Here is a 25,150-nt window from a genome sequence, read left to right on the forward strand (position 1 = left end):
TTGTCTAGTGTTGAGTTAAAAACACAGTTAATGTGTTTATTTTACTTGTAAGTGAATATAAGCAAGTTGTAAAATAATCAAAAGAAATAACTGCTTTGATTAATGGTTAATTGTATTAAAACATTAAACATATTTTCCTAATAAAAATATAATTAATTATTATTGAGCATGCATGTCTTGACTATCATCATAAACTGGAAGGTGTATTTGAATTTCTGCCATATTGATTGTCTCAAAAACACTGTGGGGGAACGGACACCAGATATAGCTCAAAAAGCGATAAATCGATAAGCGTTTGATTTTGACACACGGAACGTTTTCTATCATTTTTTGTATTTTATCGTGATATATTTATCAAAATCGAAGAGTTTTGAATAACTTAATACTGTGCAATATACGACAATGATGGAAATGTGTCTCCTCTTTTGTATAATAACCCAATTCTCGCCGCAAGTTGCATGATCGCTCACAAATGTTCATCTACGTGGTACGATTTCAAACATAAATCAACAAATTGAAAATAAGAATAAAAACTGAATCGAGCGATTCCATTGTAATAACATTATCTAGTAATGTGTAAGATATCAATATATCTTTTGTTGTTACGGAGATATTCGTACCTTTTGATGCAGTCTTCGCACTAATTTTACCCAGTCGGGCTAGCAGCCTGGAAAAAGCACTGGCCCGAATCAAGTTTCACTAACCCGAACCAAAATAACTTTTTAACAGAGATATTTTAATATATGTGTAAAGCAATAAAGCTATAACACCAGTAAACTGTTTTCTGACTTTAATCTCTACTGTATTCCATCAACAATGAAAACACAAGGTCTTCTGACATCTCGCAGTCGCTTTCTCCGTCACTATTGTCTCCATCATACATCATCTTCTCTGGCACCAGCGATGTCGTAGTTGACTAAAATTAATGCATGAAATGGCATAAAATTTATTTGTCAAAATAACTGTTCAACCGAAAATAGTATTTAATAATTATTGTAAAATTCAGTACAAATAGTTTGTAACTGAGATCTTGTGTTTAATTGTGATACCTGGATTTCACTGGTACTTTGAGAGCTTGTGTCTGTCACCTCGTCTGCCTGGTCCATCTCATCTGCCTGGTCGAGATCAGAGTCTGCAAGGGTGATGACCTGTTTGGGTCTTGCAGGCTGCTTTATACGCTCTCCTACTTGTCTCTTCTGGCCAGATGGAGTGGAGGTCTGAAATTGTGAACATGTACATTGTATTAAACATGTAGACTTTTCAATTATTATTTGTCATGCTTTTGAATTCATATAGTTCCATATACTTTTTAATGACTACCAGTATATCAGTTCTTGCTTTATTTAACCTACCATCCATTCAGCAATGGCTGCTTCAGGGTCGAACTCCTCGATGGTTGGAGACATGATCTTGATAGCCATCAAATCATTCAGTCAAGTGTTTCCAAGTCGTCCTCTTCTCTTGGAGCTTCATGGCAGAGAAGGCTGTTTCGGACTTGACCGAAGTAGGCGGCAGGGCAAGCACAACTTCCATCAGACTGAAGATATTCTCAAGACTATGGTCCGACAGATCACTGATGAGGTGTGCCACTGCAAGGAATCCTTCATCTCTGGATACCTGTTTAATACAATTTTATTATATCTAAAACAGGAGTGGTATAAATATTCAAATGGCATGGTTTTGCTATTTTTCATTTGAAACATTTCTTCAAATCCTCATTATATCTTGAAAATGATATTTGTCTTGAATTTATGAATATTATGTCTTGAACAAAATGATACTTACTTCATGTAAACAAGACTCAACAGTGTTGACCTTTCATCAGATACAGCTTCAAGGCTCACATCCACGTCAGAAAAGACCACTGGACTGAACTGCTTGTACAGCACTGCAACTTCCTTCTCACCAAATGTTGAATCTGCAGCATAGTATTTATAGATTCTGGTATAAACTAGAACTGTAAGCCAAAGGCTAACGAATACCCCCCAACCCTAGATAACAAACCTGTTTCTCTCATTTTCACCATAAAGGGGTCATGACTCCTGGCAGGATATTCCAAAATGAAGGTGGACGTGTGAATTTGGCAGTCTGCCAACCCAATTTCTGTTTACCCACCCCCACCCCCCCACACATGAGTACCAAGGAAATAATACAGGTGTAAAAAATCACATATACAAAGGTTCACATAATGGTCATGGATATCCATGGATATCTGAAAGTTTGTTGTTTCTCTCATTTTCACCATAAAGGGGTCATGACTCCTGGCAGGATATTCCAAAATGAAGGTGGACGGGTGAATTTGGCAGTCTGCCAACCCAATTTCTGTTTACCCACCCCCACCCCCCCACACATGAGTACCAAGGAAATAATACAGGTGTAAAAAATCACATATACAAAGGGTCACATAATGGTCATGGATATCTGAAAGTTTGAGAAAAATATATTGAAAAATGACAAAGGAGTAGGCCACCAAAGCGAATATTACCCCACTCCCACCCACCTCAGGGGAGATAACAAACCTGTTTCTCTCATTTTCACCATAATGGGGTCATGATGAAAAATGACAAAGGAGTAGGCCACCAAAGCGAATATTACCCCACTCCCACCCACCTCAGGGGAGATAACAAACCTGTTTCTCTCATTTTCACCATAAAGGGGTCATGACTCCTGACAGGATATTCCAAAATGAAGGTGGACGGGTGAATTTGACAGTCTGCCAACCCAATTTCTGTTTACCCACCCCCACCACCTCCCCCCACACATGAGTACCAAGGAAATAATACAGGTGCACAAAATCACATATACAAAGGTTCACATCATGGTCATGGATAGCTGAAAGTTTGAGAAAAATATATTGAAAAATGACAAAGGAGTAGGCCACCAAAGCGAATATTGTAACAAATTTAAGGCCTGTATGCACCTAACTTCAGGACTTTTGATGGTCTTTTTAAGGACAAAATCAATTAAAGGTCTTTTTAAGGCCATGCAAAGATTCTGATTAATACAGGTGCACCAAATCACATATTCAACAGTTCATATCATGGTCATTGACATCTGAAAGTTTGAAAAAGATTTATAGAAAAAATGAGAAAAAATGACCAAGGATTAGGCTAGACAAAGCTGTATAATTTTTGCCTATTTTAACTTATTCAGGGGCCATAATTGGAGACATGATCATGTGATTCCAACCACAATCACAGGGGCAAATGTTCTCACCATGGCTAAAAGTTTGAAAAAGATTCATTCAAAAATGACGAAGGAGTAGGACGAACAAAACTAATTTTACCCAATTTAACTCATTAAGGGGCCACAACTCCACTCAGGATCATGTGACTCCCACCAAATTCATGGAGGCAAAGGTTTACATCATGGCCATTAATATTTGAAAGTTTGAAAAAGATTTGCTCAATAGCTTCAAAGAAGAATCCTGGACAAAGCTAATTTTGCCCAATTTAACTCATTAAGGGGCCACAACTCCACTCAGGATCATGCGACTCTGACCAAATCCACGGAGGCACAGGTTTACATCATGGTCATTAATATTTGAAAGTTTGAAAAAGATTTGTTCAATAACGACAAAGATGAATCCCGGACAAAAAAAAAACGGACGGACAGACGGACGGACAGACAGACAGACGGACAGACGGACAACCCGATTCCAGTATACCCCCCCAAACTTTGTTTTGGGGGGTATAAATAGAAATGATTATAAGCGAAAATATTATCAGACATCAACAATGTTATAACAAAGTAGATAGTAACTGAGCTTACTCTTAAATATTTTAAAATGTTTGTATGCCAGATGTTTATACCACTTTTGTTATAGTAATAAATAAGAATACATGATACTACACCACTTATTAGAACCTGAAAACTGCAACACAAGCAATCATAAAATACAACATCAAACTATCAAAGCTGAAAACAGTAACTGGTGCTAGAACATAAACAACCTGCATAAAATCAGCTACGCCAATATGGAACCCTGCAATTTGAACAGATACAACAACAGCAACATAAACCAAACACATTTAACATGCAACTTTAAACCTTTAAATTCATCTTGTTTCATGTGAGGCCAGTTTTTGAATGAGGTGACCAGGGTTGCTGAAACTAACTCAGATGATTAAAATCTAGCATCCAGAGATGACAACAGCTGTCTGATGGTACCATCCATCTGGCTACTGGTAGCATTGCATCCCTTAAACACCAGCCTCTCATCACTAAAGCTTTCGCCATCCAGGACAGCTGACACACTTCTGGCTTCCCTTAAACGATGTTGGCATCAGTAACTAATGTATTGCAGATAAATCTCAGTAACTAATGTATTGCAGATAAATCTCAGTAACTAATGTATTGCAGATAAATCTCAGTAACTAATGTATTGCAGATAAATCTCAGTAACTAATGTATTGCAGATAAATCTCAGTAACTAATGTATTGCAGATAAATCTCAGTAACTAATGTATTGCAGATAAATCTCAGTAACTAATGTATTGCAGATAAATCTCAGTAACTAATGTATTGCAGATAAATCTCAGTAACTAATGTATTGCAGATAAATCTCAGTAACTAATGTATTGCAGATAAATCTCAGTAACTAATGTATTGCAGATAAATCTCAGTAACTAATGTATTGCAGATAAATCTCAGTAACTAATGTATTGCAGATAAATCTCAGTAACTAATGTATTGCAGATAAATCTATGTCTAAACTGCAGCAGTAACATACTACATTTGATGATCACTTGACCTTAACTCTTAAAACACTTACTTGTCAAGAAGCTGAGTCAATGTTGTTTTGGCAGACTCAACTCTGGTGTAGGCATCAGCGAGGCTCAGGTTGTCACGCTGCAAGTACAGGGACAGGTTCTGGATGATCCTCTGAAATAACATTTGTTCATAATAACTTACGTTTACCTTGATATTTGTACTCAAGTATTTAACCTCCTATGCTTTATATCATTTGTGCTCAAAATAAACAATTATTTAAATTTTAAAGAATAAGTGTTTAATTGACTTACTTTCATTGAAATGATGTAGACAAGTACATGTCCATCGCAGAGGATTCTGGCCAATCCCTCAGCCTTAGGATTGTCTTGAGAAGAGTTTTCCAGCTGGTATCACACAACTTTGTAGGTTTTGAGGAAGATGTTGATCACTTTTATGATGTGGGGAAGCCAACAAGTCCCGCCAATTCTGGTAGGTAGCAGCTGTTTCACACCCAGGGCGTCAAATGCTCTCTGCAGACCTGTTGATTAATTTATACTAAACACGATACTCTAACAGGGATATATTAAACTTGCTCTTACAGAGGTATAATTAAGTTGCTTCTATGTTTGTACTTGATACCTTAATTTGATACCTTAATTTATAGAGATATATTTCTTGGAAAACCTTACTTGATAATATATATGTACAAACAACTATAGCATAAATAGTATCAAGTTTAGTTGTTGCATGCTTTCGAGTTAATAAGTTACCTTTTTTCTGTTTTGGACTTTTCCGAAACATATAATATAAGCCCAGCAGTAAGGTTATGGTCTTCTCATAGAGTTTCGGTGACGAGTTCTTCACAGCGTCTTTGAATGCTAGTTCAAGTCGATGAACTAAACAGTGGGTTGTGATCAGGTGAGGCCAACGCTGCTTCAAGAGAGCTGCTACACGCCTCATGCCTGTATGAATAAAAACCATGTAACATGATTATATCAGACAAATAAAATTGCTGTATGTCTTCATTTTTTCCACTAGCATGTATACTGACTCAGTGACTGTGATAAATTTTAAACACATACTGTATTTAAATCTCACTTATTCATACTTCTGATATTATGTGTTTCGTATTCTGTATTTTCTATTTTGTTTATTATTATTATTATATCTCTTTGTTTTATTTTTTAATTATTGCAATTATCATTATTATTCATGTTTACCTTGCATATTTGATGCACCATCAGCACAAAATCCAACCAACTTGGATTTCATATGACCGTCAAGTCTCATATTTTGGAATGTGCTCATTAGGATGTCAAAAATGTCCCGGCTGCATCCACTTTCTGAGGTTCCCAAATGAAGAACAGAGTCCTCAATTTTGCCATGGGTACAGGTGCGCACATATACTGCCTCCATGTCCTCACCAGTAAAGTCTGTGGAGCCGTTGCATGAAATGCTGCACCAGGAACAGTTCTTGACCTTCTTGATGATGTCAATCCTGGTCGTTTTGGCAATCGACTCACAGAACACCGCCCCGGCCTTATCTGTACAGTACTGTGACCCCACTGGCAATTCTTTCAGTTTGTCTAAGCGACACATGACTTCATAAGTTTTGAAACTCAAACTGTGTTTTCCACAAGCATGGGCATTTCTCATTTTGATAATAAGTTTATCATGATCTGCCCTCTTCAATGCAACAAGTGCTTTGCCAGCCTTACTCTGGAGCACCGGTTTGTTTTCAGCAGTTTCCCTACTTGATGATCGAGTATGACACTCGCTATTTTTGTGTGCCTTGATCCCGTCAATTTGGAGGTATGTTGTACCTTTGACGAAGGCATTGTCATTGGTTGGGGAGTACTGTTTACAAATGCTACAAGTCATAATACCCTCACTGTAACAAAGCCATGGCCTGTTCACAGTCAAAATGACTGGAACTTTCGTTTTCTTGCCTGTTCGTAAACTTAAGTTACCTCCTTTTTAGCATCAGGCTTGTCACCAGGAGCCTTTCTTTTCGGGGTAGCTCCTTCAAAATAACGTATAAGTGACATCATTGAGTGTGAAGAAATGACAGCTACACAAATAGACTGTATCCCGTTCTCAATTTTTCAAACGTCCTTCAAGTACACGAAATGTTACATTTTGAATAAGCCTTTATCGATCTGATGCGAATAGCGGTAAACCAGTCATAGTGCAAGCGTCTATTAAGCTCATTCCAGTAAGTGTCTAAGTGGCCTGTTGTAACAGATACGGATACCAATAGGTAAAACATTTCGGATACTTATTTTTCGGGAAAAAAAATCACTCGACAGGGCGGGCTAGTGACTTTATTTTTTTAGTCGACCGAGCCGAAAACAGCTCGACTCTGTCGATGGTCGAGTGGGATACGTCGAAGACTATTTGATGCGCTGGCGGTGTACTGGGGATAGATGAAGCAAATAAATAACTGCACAGGGGATAGCTATTAAGTGGACTGAGGATAGTAACGATGTATTTAGAATAACGAGACTGTGAAAATGATTACGGTCATTTACCTATACGCGAGCTCGATGGAAATTGTTCGATGTCATCCATATCGAGGGATGAGAGCAAAAAACAGGTTGTTGTTTTTTGTATCTGTATGCACTTTAAACTGTTTCATTCATACAGATTAGTTAACCATGATGTGTTTTTCACAAGCATCAACGTTCGAATCACAAATATCTAAATATTTGAAATACTCCAGTAATCTGATACATTGAGGAACACAAAACATATGGCCGTAGAATTTATGTGGTGTTTGCTATTCATATATATAGTACTGCTTTGTTAATCAAGTAGGTAAGTTTTTGCACACATAAAGTCATCAGTAGGGAATGAGATATTGTGATCAAATTTGGAACACGTGAAGCTTTTTTCTAAGCTTGGGTCGATGTTGCTATTACTTAGAACAGAATAATGGTCTCTGCTCGTTCACTTCAGTGAGAAAGAATGTATTGTGACCAACCCTGATATTTACGCAGCTTGCATATATATGTTCATTTAGGAGAGCATGGATCAAACTCATGTTAACTAAAGTTTGCTCAATAATTTCTTATCAAATTGTACTCTCACTCTTTGCAGATTATTTGAAAGTTTGAAATAGACATACATGTATATTGTATATTAACAGTGCTACTATCAATTTTTGTCCCATTTTACATGTTATCACCAGTTCAGTACTGTGAACATTTCTAAGGGCATATCTTTAACAGTTTAAAAGTTACATTGCCATTTCTTACAATAAAAATAGTTGAGCTTATGCTTGTCAAATCCTTCGATTCAGATTTTTTATTTATTCGATATATTTCCTAAAATAACAATACTTGTCGAAATTCTGTAAGTTTTGAGGTGATCATCTCAGATTTGTAGAAACATTTTTCGAGGTCGTAAGCACTTTAAAGTATACCATAGGCCAAATTTAGCATTCAGCTTTTAGTTCAAATACTTGCTTCATTTGTGGATATGGTAGATATGCGGTAACACAGCAAGATCTTACCTCTGGTAAAGAAAAACAAGTGCATAATTGTCTGTTTACCTTTTGAGCTATATCCGGTGTCCGTTCCCACAGTGAAAAAAAGGACATGTAAAGTCTCCTGTTATTCTAGGTTTGATGTAGACTGATTCATAGTAAAATGATGAAGATCTAGTTTTCTTGGATTATCTTTGCCATTTTGACAAACTAGTGTACCCAAACAATCGTGTATTAGGTTGTATCAATGTAGATGAATGCATTGTCAAACCAGCCCAAAATACCATTTCAGCCTGATTCAAATCAGTTACTTTTTATCATTAACTTTCGTTGTAAATCAAATAAATCAGTATGGTACTTTCATTTTGATCACTAAAATGCAATTTTAGTCATTTTATATCCACTTCGGTTCGTTATGCAAATATTTATATTTTCATACTAAACTTCCATCTATATCATATCTTTTGTACTTCAGACACTGAAAACTCAACAGTCATAAACAGACAGCTCTTTCTTGTACAGAACATAGTATAACACAATATTATTCACAATGTGCAGGATCTACAGTCTTTTTGATTTAAATTTATCTTGTTAATACATCTTTTGGAATTTGATTGAATAAACCTGGTTACACACTAACCCTACTTGTTTTCTATGATTAATCTACCTATCTAGAAACCACACATTTTATCTTACTTATTTAACAACATGATACCACATTGCATGTTGAATTACTTACAGCAGAAATGAGCGCTGAGAGGTCTGGAGCAGACAGGTTGTCGTATGTGCCCAGAAATATGGGGAATGCTAGGGCGATGTAGCTTACAATGCTGCCCAGGTAGTCAAACATGTTGATGGAAACTGAAAGGTAAAGGAACCCCAATTATTTATTTTTACACGCCCATCCGAGAACAACACCCTCACATACATGTTACATTTGACAAAACATTGGCAGAGACAAGATGAGGTCCAATATAAATGCATCACATGCTTATTTATTTTAAAAATACAAAAGTTTATTTTATTAGGCTTACAGTTGAGTGCATAGTGTCTGAGTATGAGACTGCGCTGGGTCGTAATGAGATTATGGAGATGACGGTTAGAACTCTGCTCTTCTATCTTGCCTGAGCGGAAAAAAGCTGCAGATTCACTGTTACTACGTATCTGCATGTGCTTGAACCTAGAAAATAAAATGTTTCAAGTTGTCAAAACAACTTATCATCAATTTTGTTAAACAAATTCTGGAAAACGTTTGAACTATCATGTAGAACAAAGGCTGGTAGTTCCACTTTAAGCTGGAGTGAGATAAATATCCCAACCAGGATACATTTTGAAATGTCTAGTTAGCTCAGTTGGGGATTCCAGGTTTTATCCTCAGACTGGTATAGTTATCCTGGCTAGTTAGCTCAGTTGGGGATTCCAGGTTTTATCCTCAGACTGGTATAGTTATCCTGGCTAGTTAGCTCAGTTGGGGATTCCAGGTTTTATCCTCAGACTGGTATAGTTATCCTGGCTAGTTAGCTCAGTTGGGGATTCCAGGTTTTATCCTCAGACTGGTATACTTATCCTGGCTAGTTAGCTCAGTTGGGGATTCCAGGTTTTATCCTCAGACTGGTATAGTTATCCTGGCTAGTTAGCTCAGTTGGGGATTCCAGGTTTTATCCTCAGACTGGTATAGTTATCCTGGCTAGTTAGCTCAGTTGGGGATTCCAGGTTTTATCCTCAGACTGGTATAGTCATCCTAGCTAGTTAGCTCAGATTGGGATTTCAGGTTTTATCCTCAGACTGGTAAAGTCATCCCAGTCAGTTAGCTCAGATGGGGATTTCAGGTTATATCCTCAGACTGGTAAAGTCATCCCAGCCAGTCAGCTCAGTTGGGGATTTCAGGTTATATCATCAGACTGGTATAGTCATCCCAGCCGGTCAGCTCAGATGAGGATTCCAGGTTTTATCCTCAGACTGGTATAGTCATCCCAGCCAGTTAGCTCAGTTGGGGATTCCAGGTTTTATCCTCAGACTGGTATAGTTATCCCAGCCAGTTAGCTAAGCTGGGGCTTCCAGGTTTTATCCTCAGACTGGTATTGTCAGCCCGGCCAGTTAGCTTAGAAGCTTGATCTGGACTGGTATACATATCTGATCTCTTGACATTCATTAAACATAGGAAACAGCAGAAACACCTCGAGGATTTCGATTAACTGCAAATTTTGTTTTCTAAATCCATACCTGTCTAGCCAGGAAATTTGTCAAAATCCATGGGGTGTTCCAAGCATCAATAATCCTTTGGAAATCGTATCAGGTCAAGTCAATTACCCAGGTGGCAGTCATACCGGGCCTGCAAAAATCCCACTTGTCAAGAATCAATCTACCGCTGTTTTATGTCCCCCTATATCCCATATGTCAAGAATCAACCACTGTCAAAAGTCCATCTAATTCCATCATGTCAAGAAACACCACTGTCTAAAGTCCCCCTATTTCCCACATGTCAAGAATCACCTGCTGTTTTATGTCCCCCATATCTCACATGTCAAGAATCACCTGCTGTTTTATGTCCCCCTTTATCCCACATGTTGAGAATCACCTGCTGTTTTATGTCCCCCTATATCCCACATGTCAAGAATCACCTGCTGTTTTATGTCCCCCTATGTCCAACATGTTGAGAATCACCTGCTGTTTTATGTCCCCCTATATCTCCATGTCAAGAATCACCACTGTCTAAAGTCCCCCTATATCTCACATGTCAAGAATCACCTGCTGTTTTATGTCCCCCTATATCCAGCATGTCAAGAATCACCACTGTCTAAAGTCCCCCTATATCCCACATGTCAAGAATCACCCACTGTTTTATGTCCCCCTATATCTCAAATGTCCAGAATCACCCGCTGTTTTATGTCCCCCTATATCTTACATGTCAAGAATCAGCTGCTGTTCTCTGTCTCCCCTATATCTCACATGTCGAGAATCACCTGCTTTTGTGTTCCCCTATATCTCACATGTCAAGAATCACCCGCTGTTCTATGTCCCCCTATATCTCACATGTCCAGAATCACCTGCTGTTTTATGTCCCCCTATATCCAGCATGTCAAGAATCACCACTGTCTAAAGTCCCCCTATATCCCACATGTCAAGAATCACCCACTGTTTTATGTCCCCCTATATCTCAAATGTCCAGAATCACCCGCTGTTTTATGTCCCCCTATATCTTACATGTCAAGAATCAGCTGCTGTTCTCTGTCTCCCCTATATCTCACATGTCGAGAATCACCTGCTTTTGTGTTCCCCTATATCTCACATGTCAAGAATCACCCGCTGTTCTATGTCCCCCTATATCTCACATGTCCAGAATCACCTGCTGTTTTATGTCCCCCTATATCTCGCATGTCAAGAATCACCCACTGTTTTATGTCCCCCTATATCTCACATGTCAAGAATCATCTGCTGATTTATGTCCCCCTATATCTCACATGTCGAGAATCACCTGCTTTTATGTTCCCCTATATCTCACATGTCAAGAATCACCTGCTGTTCTATGTCCCCCTATATCTCACATGTCAAGAATCAACTGCTGTTTTATGTCCCCCTATATCTCGCATGTCAAGAATCACCCACTGTTTTATGTCCCCCTATATCTCGCATGTTAAGAATCATCCGCTGTTTTATGTCCCCCTATATCCCACATGTTGAGAATCACCTGCTGTTTTATGTCCCCCTATATCTCACATGTCAAGAATCACCTGCTGTTCTCTGTCCCCCTATATCTCACATGTCAAGAAACACCTGCTTTTATGTTCCCCTATATCTCACATGTCAAGAATCACCCACTGTTTTATGTCCCCCTATATCTCGCATGTCAAGAATCACCTGCTGTTTTATGTCCCCCTATATCCCACATGTTGAGAATCACCTGCTGTTTTATGTCCCCCTATATCTCACATGTCGAGAATCACCTGCTTTTATGTCCCCCTATATCTCACATGTCAAGAATCACCTGCTGTTTTATGTCCCCCTATATCTCACATGTCAAGAATCACCTGCTTTTATGTCCCCCTATATTTCACATGTCAAGAATCACCCGCTGTTCTATTTCCCCCTATATCTCACATGTCGAGAATCATCTGCTGTTATATGTCCCCCTATATCTCACATGTCAAGAATCACCTGCTGTTTTATGTCCCCCTATATCTCACATGTCGAGAATCACCACCTGTTTTATGTCCCCCTATATCTCACATGTCAAGAATCACCTGCTGTTTTATGTCCCCCTATATCTCACATGTTGAGAATCACCTGCTGTTTTATGTCCCCCTTTATCCCACATGTCAAGAATCACCTGCTGTTTTATGTCCCCCTATATCTCACGTTGAGAATCACCTGCTGTTTTATGTCCCCCTATATCCCACATGTTGAGAATCACCAGCTGTTTTATGTCCCCCTATATCTCACATGTCAAGAATCACCTGCTGTTTTATGACCCCCTATATCTCACATGTTGAGAATCACCTGCTGTTTTACGTCCCCCTATATCCCACATGTTGAGAATCACCTGCTGTTTTATGTCCCCCTATATCCCACATGTTGAGAATCACCTGCTGTTTTATGTCCCCCTATATCCCACATGTCAAGAATCACCTGCTGTTTTATGTCCCCCTATATCTCACATGTCAAGAATCACCTGCTGTTTTCTGTCCCCCTATATCCCACATGTTGAGAATCACCTGCTGTTTTATGTCCACCTATATCTCACATGTTGAGAATCACCTGCTGTTTTATGTCCCCCTTGATCCCACATGTTGAGAATCACCTGCTGTTTTATGTCCCCCTATATCTCACATGTCAAGATTCACCTGTGGTGGTGTTAGTAGTTTATACTCCGGGTCCCGGCGTGAGCACATTGAAGGGTCCCAGAGTGACAGTTCAACCACCACACACCTATCCTGGGCAGTTAACCAGTACTAGGTGCCTTCACCTCTGCAAGGAACTGACAACTTCTGTACAGGTCAGGGCAGTGGTACAGTGTGAATGGTCGTAGAAAGGATTTCGTAACCAATCACAACAGAAGTGACTTGGTCCGCCCGGGAATCGAACCCGGGTTGTCTGATTCGCAGTCCAACGCTCTACCGACTGAGCTAACCGGGCGGACATCAAGATTCACCTGCTGTTCGATGTCTCCCTATATCTCACATGTTGAGAATCACCCGCTGTTTTATGTCCACCTATATCTCACATGTTGAGAATCACCTGCTGTTTTATGTCCCCCTCTATCCCACATGTTGAGAATCCCCTGCTGTTTTATGTCCCCCTCTATCCCACATGTTGAGAATCACCTGCTGTTTTATGTCCCCCTCTATCCCACATGTTGAGAATCACCTGCTGTTCTATGTCCCCCTATATCTCACATGTTGAGAATCACCCGCTGTTTTATGTCCCCCTTCATCCCACATGTTGAGAATCACCTGCTGTTCTGTGTCCCCCTATATCCCACATGTTGAGAATCACCTGCTGTTCTATGTCCCCCTATATCTCACATGTTGAGAATCACATGCTGTTCTATGTCCCCCTATATCCCACATGTTGAGAATCACCTGCTGTTCTATGTCCCCCTATATCCCACATGTTGAGAATCACCTGCTGTTCTATGTCCCCCTATATCTCACATGTTGAGAATCACCTGCTGTTTTATGTCCCCCTTAATACTCCTCAATTCCCCTGGTGGGTAAAAAACACTGAGCTGAAATCAATAAGGTTAGAGACATTAAGCATTGGTAGATGGTTACAATAACATGGTTGAAATCGGCCATAAAGAGAAACCTACCTAAAGTTTCCCTCCATCTTGTCACGTAGAAAGACGTAATGTACGACAGGGGTCATTAGCACCTTGTTTATCACTGTGGCGATAAGGAAGAACACAATCACACTCACTGGACCTATATAACCAGAACTGAAAACAAACATACCAAATCAACCATACATGTTTGTTTAAGTTGCAAAAAAGTAGGGCTGTGTATCATCGGACAAAAGGCGATCCGATTCGAATCGCGATCTTTGACCTGCGATCCACGAATCGATTCACGATTCACTTGGTTATAAAGCAATACATAATTTTAAAGTAAATGAATACTGAAAGTATAACAAAAGCTTCTTTTTTGTTAAGTTTTCACTTTTTTGTCAGCCTTTACATCAAACCTAAAATGTTTCCAGATTTATGAAGAACAGGAAGCTGGGTCATTTCTATATAGCGCTGGATTTGATGTTTTTGTTGACGGGGATTCAATGTTGACTTTGAATTACAAAGGAAAATAAATGATAGCTGTACATAAGTCTCGCATTTTATTTTATTATTGTAGATCTTCTCTTTATAATATAAGCATTTACATGTACATAAGATAGCACCTGGTGAAGTATTTACATGTACTTAAGATTACATCTGGTAAAGTATTTACATGTACTTAAGATTACACCTAGTAAAGTATTTACATGTACTTAAGATTACACCTAGTAAAGTATTTACATGTAGTTAAGATTACACCTAGTAAAGCAGTAATGTCAGGTGCGTCCATGCTTCCCGGTTCATTGTTTTAAGTGGAAAACGTCCTCAATTTGGTGAGTATTATCACTGTTTTCTGCATGTTTAAACGATAATTTTTAGAAACAAACATGTGCACCAAATGAAGAGCAATTGCTCATTTACAAAGACGCTTGTTTTAGATCAAAATAATGTCTGTATTAAAATATCTCGTGAAAACACGTTCTTACTAGGCTTCCCGACTCACTCTGTGCATTTTTTGCTTCAAAACAACTATTTAATACCGTTCTCTTGCGTACAAACCCCACCCGATGCTTTGTTCTGGGCAATAACAGCATTGCTATTGTTTTCCGAATGCAGACAGCCAATCACGCAATACGGGAATTAATTCCACTAGGTAGACATACCTAGTTATCTTTTTTAATTGAAAAAAAAATAATAAGAAAAACTGCAAAAATTAAATTAATTTTGAACTATGTGGTACTTAAGTAAGCTTCAATTCATTGTACAAATCGATACAAAGTTTATGTCAGGTTTCAACAATTTTCTCTTTTTTTTATGTCGCTATTTCATTGTACGGAGACAAGTACAGTCCCTTTAAAAATTTCATATGTAAGAATGTAAGGTAAAATTGTGGATTATTTAGGAAATAGCAATGAAAAGGAACTAAGAGTTTACCTTAAAGAGTGTGCTATATGTTTACTTTGGTAATCCTGCAGGAAACAATGAACAATTTAAGGTCTCAAATATTGTAAGTTACACCAAAGTTGATAAAACTGTTTTATGTAAAGACATTTACGTGTAACCGTGTCTAGACTTACTATAATATAGTAAGTCTAGACACGGTTACACGTAAATGTCTTTACATAATAACCTTTATATTTATATTATAACCTCCAAAAATAATGACAGTTCTACTTTAAGTAGAGTGCCCTGTCAGTGTGTGTATACAACGTGATAAATAACGTCGTAAACGCTACGTCCGAAAACAAAATTTTGCTTCGAATGAAGACCTTAAATAAAGATAACTTTTCTATTTCTTCACCATTTTATATGAAATATAGAGCAGTCTACGCCGCTAACGGAGCCCCGCCTTCGGTCGTTTACCAGTGTTTGGTTAAGAGTTTAGTTTCTTAAAACACGTCGACAAAACTTTTCACAATACGGCCGTCTGACGGAGCACTGTCAAAGCATTATTTTAGAAACAGGTTTGTCGGAGCGTTTGTTGAAACTAATCACCTTAGCAAACTCCAGTAATACAAGGAAGGCGGGACTCCTTAGGTGGCATAGACTGCCCTGTGTTTCATTTAAAATGGTGTAGTGATTGAAAAGTTATCTTCGATTTACGTCTTCATTTTAAGCAAAATGTTGCCTTCTGACGTAGCATATATGACATAATTTATCACGTGGTATACATACACTACCTGTACAAAATTACCGTTCTTAGACGTTGTATAGTACATACTACATATACATGAATTTTTTAAAAAATATACACATTTTATTAGATATTTTAATGTGCCATAGATCATTCAGATTTGGGATGAACCTAGGTTCTAATCAAAGTGCTGAAAGCACTGATGGACTAGTGCCTCATTCAGGGGAATGTTGACAACCATGTTCTAAGCATTGAAAAAATCGGCTCATATCACAAGGGGTCACTGTTTAATGAGCTAGCTTAAACTTTAGACAAAAACTGCTTGCAAGCTGCAAAGGAAAGTTGAAAAATCTCGTTAAGTGTGTGTAGAGTGAGGGGGGTGGGGTTGGGGGCTAAAGCGTTAAATCAGATAAAGTCATAGTTCTTTTGAATTTCCCAAAGTTGTTAAATCAGACTTGTACAAATTAATTTACGTGGTTGGCACACATACTTCTTTAATTTGATCAATTCCTTTTAATCAAAGGACTGTTATTTGCAGTTTCAGAGAATATTTTCAATGATGTAATTATATACTATATAGAAAACCTGTCGCCTCTTTTTCAGGGGAGCTTTAAACCACAGAGCCATACTTTAAACAATCTTTGTAAAAGACATCTACATTGTACACCTATGTCATACTGCATACACAATGCTATTAGGAAGTAGTTTTTATTTAAAAAGTGAAGAATTACTTTCTCCCTCTTAATTTGTGCTTGGTATTCAATTCGTATAACATGTTACCATGATAACTTAGTGCTGTTGATAAATATTAGGCACTGCCTTCTGTCTAATGCTATTCATATAACTGCTGCAGACTTTTGTACATAGCAAAGCAAGTTGAGTAGACTAAGATGAGATCGTTTTTAAAGTATGAAATATTGAAATGTCTTTTAAATACTTTGACCATCAAATTTCATAACATGGTATCAGCAGTTCATCACACTGCTAGTGAGAATGGAATACCAAACATAATTTTATTCTTTATTTTTTATACCCATCATCAATCCACATGCAATACATATCACAAAATACTTTAACCCATATTCCGCTCCAGTGCAATACGGCCATATACCACTCTTGTGACGTCGGTACGCCGCTCTTCTATCTGCTGTTGTAGAACCGAGCGTTCACGACGTAAAGCATCAAGAGAGTCGTTAGAGGTCTCCTTCTTCGGAGTCAAATTCACAAGCTCCTCTTGTATTTCCTTGTTCTCCTCCACTAGAGACTCAATGCCTCTTGAACTTTTCGCGAAGCCTTTGTCTTCGGTCGAGCGCCATTTTCTGATGCCACCATTTTTTTTAAGTCAAATATTGGACGTCTGGACGGGACGAAATTAAACTGAACAATGACCAGATCAGATTAACACCTAAGCGACTATGGGTGACTGCGCATAAAAGTAGTTCCCGTAATTATAACATTTTAGGCTAAAATGTGGTAACTGCGTTTTGATCCGGATATGGCGGAATGTCATATTTGATTCTGGTAGTTTTTTGTAGATTTTGATTTTACTCGGCTTGTGCCTTGTGGTGTCCGAATCTGCATAAATCTACTTCAGTCGAATACAACCTACTGGATCAAAACGCAGTACTTATAACCCTTTTATGTACAAAACCTGACAGAGCATCTTTAACCCACAGGGCCATTGTAACTTTGAACAATCATTGAAAAAGACAACTACATACATGTACAAGATGCTTAAGGAAGTAGTTTGGAAAAATTTAGAATTATTTTCTCCGTCCTAATTTGTATGCATTAGATAACTCAATAAATGCAGCAGTTGGCCATTCTTATATTGTCCTCTGTCACTGTCCTGATAGTTCCCTATCTCAATAGATGCAAAAGGTTGTAGGTTCATGATTCCCTGGTCCAATATGTCATACAGAAAGATGTTGAATGTAGAATCAAGAAGCTTTCTTTTCAGGCACTCCAAATTGAATAGTACTGTAACATTTGGAGTGCCAAGAATTTGTTGGATTCCTAGGCAACAGGTATCAGATGTTGCAGTACATTTGGAAAATACTTTTCACCCGTCCTTGTAAATCTAAAAAAGCTTTCATTTCGCAAAAGAAGTTCATATAACTAAATTAATGTTGCTAAATCAGAGTTTGAATAATTCTGAAAACTAGATGTGCCTTTAATTGCAGCAATTTGAACTCTAACTCATAATGTCAATTAAGCTGCAATACTGCAGTTCCTTGGTGTTGGGATTGCTTTATTTACTTGAATAAACAAACTGTTCTTGTGTTGGAAAGTACAATGTATTAACATGCATTTTTCTTGCCCTGACTCCATCCAAGCCTTAAATCTTAGATCAACATGTACTTGGGGCTATGTGTAATATCAATGACAACTATAAATTATGTTCAATTTAGTGCCACTTATGGTATTTCATTCCACATACAAAAACACTTAACATGTTCAAACCAATATCCTATGTTATGATAAAACCATTGCCAAGTTGGTGATTTGAAAAGACAAGAAATTATATCTGGTCAGGGTTTGACAACATAATAATTGATGTTTTACATAAATATTGCAATGAATAAAACATATTTCAATAAGTGCCAATAACATAGCAATCAAGTATGATCACTAAACATGAGATTTCAACATTTTTCTGATAAACAATAAATAATTTTACTTAACAATTTTCTTATTTTTTACACAAGCTGAAAAAATGGTCTCTTTTTGAATACTTCACATATTTCATGGCTTTCATCATTCAAACTAACATTTCACTTGTTATTTCAATATTCAATGACTGTGTAAACATAAATGATGGTTAAAATTAACATTCATGCTAATTATTCCTACCAAAAGCACCTGACTGACCAATCAGTATCCAATTTTGGCAGGGCTTATTGGTGGTTCATTGAAATCAACCATGACCTCCCACAATCTGCACTGATCAACAGAAGTTAATTAATTGTTTCAATTGTTCTTATTTTCATAAACTTAGAAAACACAACTGCAGTGAATAAAATTTATTCCTCATCACTGAGAGAAAGTTTAGAAAAATGAACGAAGAGTTACATCTAGTAGGATATCAAATCCTACAAATGTATTCATCATTTTTTATAACCATATTTAGTAAATGTTAAATCTTTGTATGACTAAAAAGTTTCATTTTTTGGTATATCAAAGAACATTTGTGTGTATAAATTTGATGATATTTTGTGATTCATTTAATTTCATTCCGGTTTAATTTAGTGTTCAATCCCAAGCTTTCTTGTTCACATATAAGTGCAAGAAAAGTCACTGATCTGAATAAATTCATTATAATGTAAGGTCACATAAAAGATATATTGTGCTTTTTAAAAATAACATTTTTTTATCTGTTTAAAATTATGTCAACTGAAGTGCATTGACATTTTATTATGAGTTTAAAGCTGCACTCTCATTTTGACAACTTTTTAAATTTTTGTCTTGGAACGACAATACCTAGTAATCTTTTTTAATGGAAAACACGAAATAACTGCTATTAATAAATCATTTGTAAACTATGGGGATCATCAGTAGTAAGTTTCAATGCATTAATTGTACACATCGATACCAAGTTTATGTCAATTTTCTACAATTTTCTTTAAATTTTGGCTTTTTCATCATTAACTGAGTACAGCCCCTTTAAACTGTACCTTATAATGTCTGTGACTTATCAAATATTTAATAGGAATGGTCTACAACCAAGATTTGTTTTAATTATTCAGGTTTCAAACTGCATTGTGTATGCGATTGGAAAGGTACATTTAATCTTGAAAGCTCACCTAGTATAATTTTTACAAATATCATTCACCCTGCAAGGTACTAGTATTTGGATGATACAAAAAGATTTGCACAGTCATTTATGTATATTTGCATTTATTGATAAAGGATACCTTTTTCAAATCTTTGAATTAGATTACAAAGTATAAGTTATATAAATAAATATTTATTCTTAACTTTATCTGAATACACAAGCTAATGCATCAGTCAATTGTAACCATGCCCCCGCCCCCCGGTCCCGGTATAGCAGGGACTTTTACTTTCGGTCCAGCCAAACCCAGCTAAAGTCCCCGACCTGCGGAGATAATCTGATGGTAAAGTCCCCACCAAATGCCCCGCACCCAAGGGACATTAGGTTAAGCCCCATCCACACTGTATTTTCCGGGAAGACCTGGCACTGCGGGGCCACCTGAAAAGTAAAAACATGGCCCATTTCGCCGGCTATCCCCGGTATACCCCCGGATGTGGGAGCCGTGGTTACAATTGACTGGTGGATAATGATACATAGTGATCCAAGCTCATGCCAAGATGATTTCTGGTCTGACATCGCGAGGTTAGATATTCCTAAGAATAAAAAAGCCTTGACAGCATTTGAGAAAGACTGTTGTGAGATTAAATCTTCATTACTTTACTATTCCACAACATAAGGGATCTTTATTGAATATTTTGATTTTGTTCCCTAAATGCCACAAGTCAACCGATTAATTAATACAAATTCAATTATATCTCAACAATTTTCGGCACTGCATTGTTAAATAAAACTTAAAAGTTACACTTGTAAATTATTTAACCAAATACCTTTCCCTCAAATACTTCACAAATTTATGTTGATCAATCAACAACAATGAATCACCATACTGTATCTCTGACTGATTTTTGATTTTCATTCTTGGCTAGAAAGCAAAAAGTGAGCACAAAGCGTCTTCAGAAAAAGAACTTGTAAAGTAGGCACCAGACAATTGTAACCACGCCCCCCCCCCCCCCCCCCCCCCTGGATTTTCATCCAGCCAATCCCCGGTAAAATCCCTGCCCTGCGAGAACGAACTGGTGGTAAAATCCCGTGAATAACCCCGCACCCCGGGGATCTAAGGTAAGAGCATTTCCCTGATATATTTTGAGGGAAGACAAAACCACCGCAATCACCCAGCATTGCGAGGACACTAGTTCTGGCTTCCATAACTGTAATGTTGATATTTATTTTTTTGATGTTTACAACACGTCCAAAAAGGTAATATATAATGTGTTCGCTGAAGTTCTTTAGCTACGAGGGCACCTGAAAGGTAAAAACACAGCCCTTTTCCCTGGTATATCCTCGAGGGGGCCGTGGTAACAATTGACTGGTGCATTATGTAAGAGAGGAAATCAAAATTGAGCATGCAAGATTGTTTTATCAATGCCATGGCGATGGTTTATCACAATGTCATGTACTTGAACTGAGAGTGGCTCCAAGATTTTTCTATGCACATAAGTAAACAATCATCTTATTCACAGATGCTGTGCACATATCCATATATTTGACTTCATTTAGAATGAAACTTCATAAATAAGTATGCGCATATTTGATATTTTTATCTCCATTTTGCAAAATTGAAATCACATGAGTTTTTCAAACGAACTTGTATTGCTTGAAAATTAACGTGTCAAATTAAAAATGCTACCCTTGGTAAGATGAAAATAAATCCGTTTGATGGGGGTATAAATTCAATGGCGGCTTTATTGATAAATTTCCTCAATAAAACACTATGAAATTCACATCATCAGCATCCGGAAGTAGTGATAACATACATGTCTGAATCATTCGGCCGCTCTGATCAGAGTAAATTTTGAGGTCAATAAGTAGACTGGTACCCTGATTTACTTTTCCTCAAAAATATAAAGTTATACAGGTACGCGGCATATGGTTTTTAGTTAACATTAATAGTATTTGAACAATAAATACCAAAAATCATGTTGTATTTAAAAATTGCTAAGTGCCATGCGATGATTAGTTAAAAAAAACTTCGGAATACCAACATTACCAACATTGTATACAAAGGATAACACTACTTTTTTTTTAAACCAACTTTCCTGGTTGTTTTCTACTTAGACCGCACGCTTTATTCGCTTTTAATATGTATGAATTCACAAGACATTTCGAATGTGCGACGGGCACCACGGTTAGCTGATACTAATTTCTTTTCGGATAAAAGCGAAAGAGGGTACCTATATATCAATACAGAGCATTGAACGGAAATTTTCATATTCTTATTGCATATAATCTGACCGTACTGGTTGAGAAGCAGTTTCCGACAGTTTTTAAACGTTTTTATTGAATTATTTATACGTGTTTAAATATCTACTAAAATTGTTCACATTTTATATAACTACAGCTCAAGCTGCTATTGTCGATATATTTCTTACATGTGTGACGTCACATATAGTGTATCTAATAGGGGCGCAAAGAGGGTACTTACATTGTTCTGATTAGCTTGTGATGAGAAGCAGTTTCCGACAATTTGAATGCGGGGCATATTTAAGGTGTCTGTTGTGTGTTTTTATTTTCCGTTTATTTAATAAACTAAATATAAGACTGTAATAAGAGAAATGTTATTTAATTTTTCAGCATTTACGAAAAATTTAAACCTTAAAATTTACGACATTCAATTCATACTCGAAATCAGGCAGGGACTGAATATCAATGATTTTTTTTATTCATTTCTGATGGAAACTTGTGTTTGTATACATTTAAGTGAATGTGGATGCGAAACAAGCATGACACCAGTGTTCACAAATATGTACACAATGATCATCGTTTGTATAAGTCAATTAAGGAAAACCTTGTAGCTATTAATAGATATGCAAATTAGGTTCACACGCATGCGCAATACGCTGCGCGTGCAGATCCCCCACGTGCAAGTTTGTGTACAAAATGAAAAGTAAACATTAAACATTAAATAATAATAAAAGTTTCTTACGTGTCTCGGTAAGAATTTCAACTTTTGATTGCCTAGTTACCATATAGTTGAATTGCAGTACCTTCTTTATGAAGATCTAAGGAAGGTACGCGAAAAAGTGATTTGTCGGAAACTGCTTTCCGTCGGAAACTGCTTCCCAACCAGTATGCAAGAACATTCATGTGGTTAACCCGATTAACTCACTCGCTAAGTATGCATTTATTGTGCTTCATTAAAAGAACATACAGTTAGCTTGAATTGTTAGGAGAACTATTTTTATTGGATGTTGTGAATGTAATCAGTTCTGGTACTACTTTGATTATTCAAATTCGCAAACGGCAATCCAATCAAAATACAGCGTATGAATACATTACGTCAGTGGACCCTCAGATGCGGCTTGAAAATGCAGACATCGCGTTTATGGCTATGAACTAGGCCACAAGTGCCCTAGTCCAAAAATGTACAGAATGAACCAGCAAGCATTTTCGTAAATGAGGCGATTTAACTCCAAAATTGGCTGTCTGCATTCGGAAAACAATAGCAATACTGTTATTGCCCAGAACAAAGCATCGGGTGGGGTTTGTACGCAAGAGAACGGTATTAAATAAGGTTTTTTTTTAAGCAAAATATGCATTGAGTGAGTCGGGAAGCCTAGTAAGAACGTGCATTGTTTTCACGAGATATTTTAATACAGACATTATTTTGATCTAAAACAAGCGTCTTCGTAAACGAGCAATTGCTCTTCATTCGGTGCACAAGTTCGTTTCTAAAAATTATCGTTGAAACATCTAGAAAATAGTGGTAATACTCACCAAATCAAGGACGTTTTCCACTCAAAAAAATGAACAGGGAAGCATGTAATTAAGATTACACCTAGTAAAGTACTTACATGTACTTAAGATTACACCTAGTAGGAAGCAGGAAGTTAGAGTTATTAAGGATTATCATTGCCATCAAAATCCATAGAATAAAGATATATTGTTGAAGCCTTACTGAAAAAAAGAAAAGAATTTGGGGCAAATGCATACATGTGAATCTTCATTTGATACAGTATGTAGCTATTCACTGTCACAAATCAAATATTTCCAACCAATCAGATTGCAGGAAACTTATAAAACAGTACCTCCAAAATTCCATTGAATCAGTTTGCAGAATATAAGTTTGTAAAACATTACCTCTTTTGTGCCTCGTAGATGTAGTAAGCGATAGTGAATGGTGAGATTATGAGGGGCACAATTATCTGGCTGGCATGGTCACACAGTCTATCAACATCCTGCGTGATACGCTGATCGCTGAAATAAAAAATAACGTCATAATCTCTAAAAATCAACAAAGAGGTCATCATTAAAAATTGTTAAGCTTTCAATGACCTGATATTCTGTAAGTATGGCAGTTGATTGGGAACTGAATGATGCCTTAGACAAGCTTAAAATAAAACTTATGAACATCACAGATGGCAATATAATTTTTGGCTTTCTCAACTTTGTTTTTACATAAATATTAATACAAGCTAAATTTCAATTAGCACAATTATATAGAAAAATAACAAAACTTTGATAAAAAGATAATTTCAAAATGTGCAGAATTACAGAAATGCTTAAATCTGTTATACTTCAAATGATCACTTAATACAAGATGCCCCAAAAGGGATATGTCAAGTATTATGGAAAGGTCAATAAGTAAGGAAAGTAATTGATGCTTACATATGTCTATTGCACAATATTCCACATATACTGGCATGTGCATATATGCAGCATGCCATGATGATTAACCTTCCAGTGTGACCTTGAACTTCAAGATAGTAACATTAGCCCTGGATACACGATTTTGTGTGCCAAAACACATGTGGTATGTTATTGAAAGTATGTGTATGACAAAGTTACAGCCCTGACACTGCACCTTATCTGCATATATGCAAAATTCCATCATGATTAACCTCTAAGTGAGACCTTCACCTTTGTGGTAGGGATGCGGGTCTTGGAATTGAAATATCATCTTTAAAATCGCATTGTGCATGACAAAGTGACAGCCCAAACATGACCAGCTGTACTCTTTTTATGTGTACATATGCAGCATTCAATAATAGTTTTAGTGTGACATTGAACTTTGAGGTAGGGTAATGGGTCTTCCACTTTTAAAATTCCTCTGTGGATGACAATTATACAACCAGGATACAACCACATTTATTTGATTATACGCAGCACTTCATATGACGAACTTGACCTTGACTTATATGATGGATGTGGGCTTTGCACGCATCTTTATTTTGTACAGTACACATGTACAAAGTAATTTAAAATCCCTTCATGCATGGCAAA

At 37.1% G+C, this 25,150-nt stretch overlaps 1 protein-coding gene, 1 non-coding gene and 1 pseudogene across 4 annotated transcripts in view; all 3 read right to left on the bottom strand.

The window, feature by feature from the left end:
• The window catches only part of LOC128208039 (lysosomal cobalamin transporter ABCD4-like), a 97,561-nt gene that overhangs the window by 44,067 nt on the left and 28,344 nt on the right, over positions 1–25,150 (bottom strand). For all 3 annotated transcript variants that reach the window (XM_052911336.1, XM_052911335.1, XM_052911338.1), the window contains 4 exons: positions 24,008–24,124; positions 14,010–14,135; positions 9,235–9,380; positions 8,940–9,061 (listed from right to left, as the gene is read on the bottom strand). In XM_052911336.1, the coding sequence (XP_052767296.1) occupies positions 8,940–9,061; positions 9,235–9,380; positions 14,010–14,135; positions 24,008–24,124 (511 nt within the window). The remainder of the gene's footprint in view (positions 1–8,939; positions 9,062–9,234; positions 9,381–14,009; positions 14,136–24,007; positions 24,125–25,150) is intronic.
• Positions 635–6,939, bottom strand: LOC128208040 (zinc finger protein 862-like; annotated as a pseudogene).
• Positions 13,262–13,338, bottom strand: Trnar-gcg (transfer RNA arginine (anticodon GCG)). Its single transcript has one exon. It is a non-coding gene; the product is annotated as a tRNA-Arg (tRNA).

Source organism: Mya arenaria, chromosome 11 (genome assembly GCF_026914265.1).
Source record: "Mya arenaria isolate MELC-2E11 chromosome 11, ASM2691426v1".
Lineage (NCBI taxonomy): Eukaryota > Metazoa > Mollusca > Bivalvia > Myida > Myidae > Mya > Mya arenaria.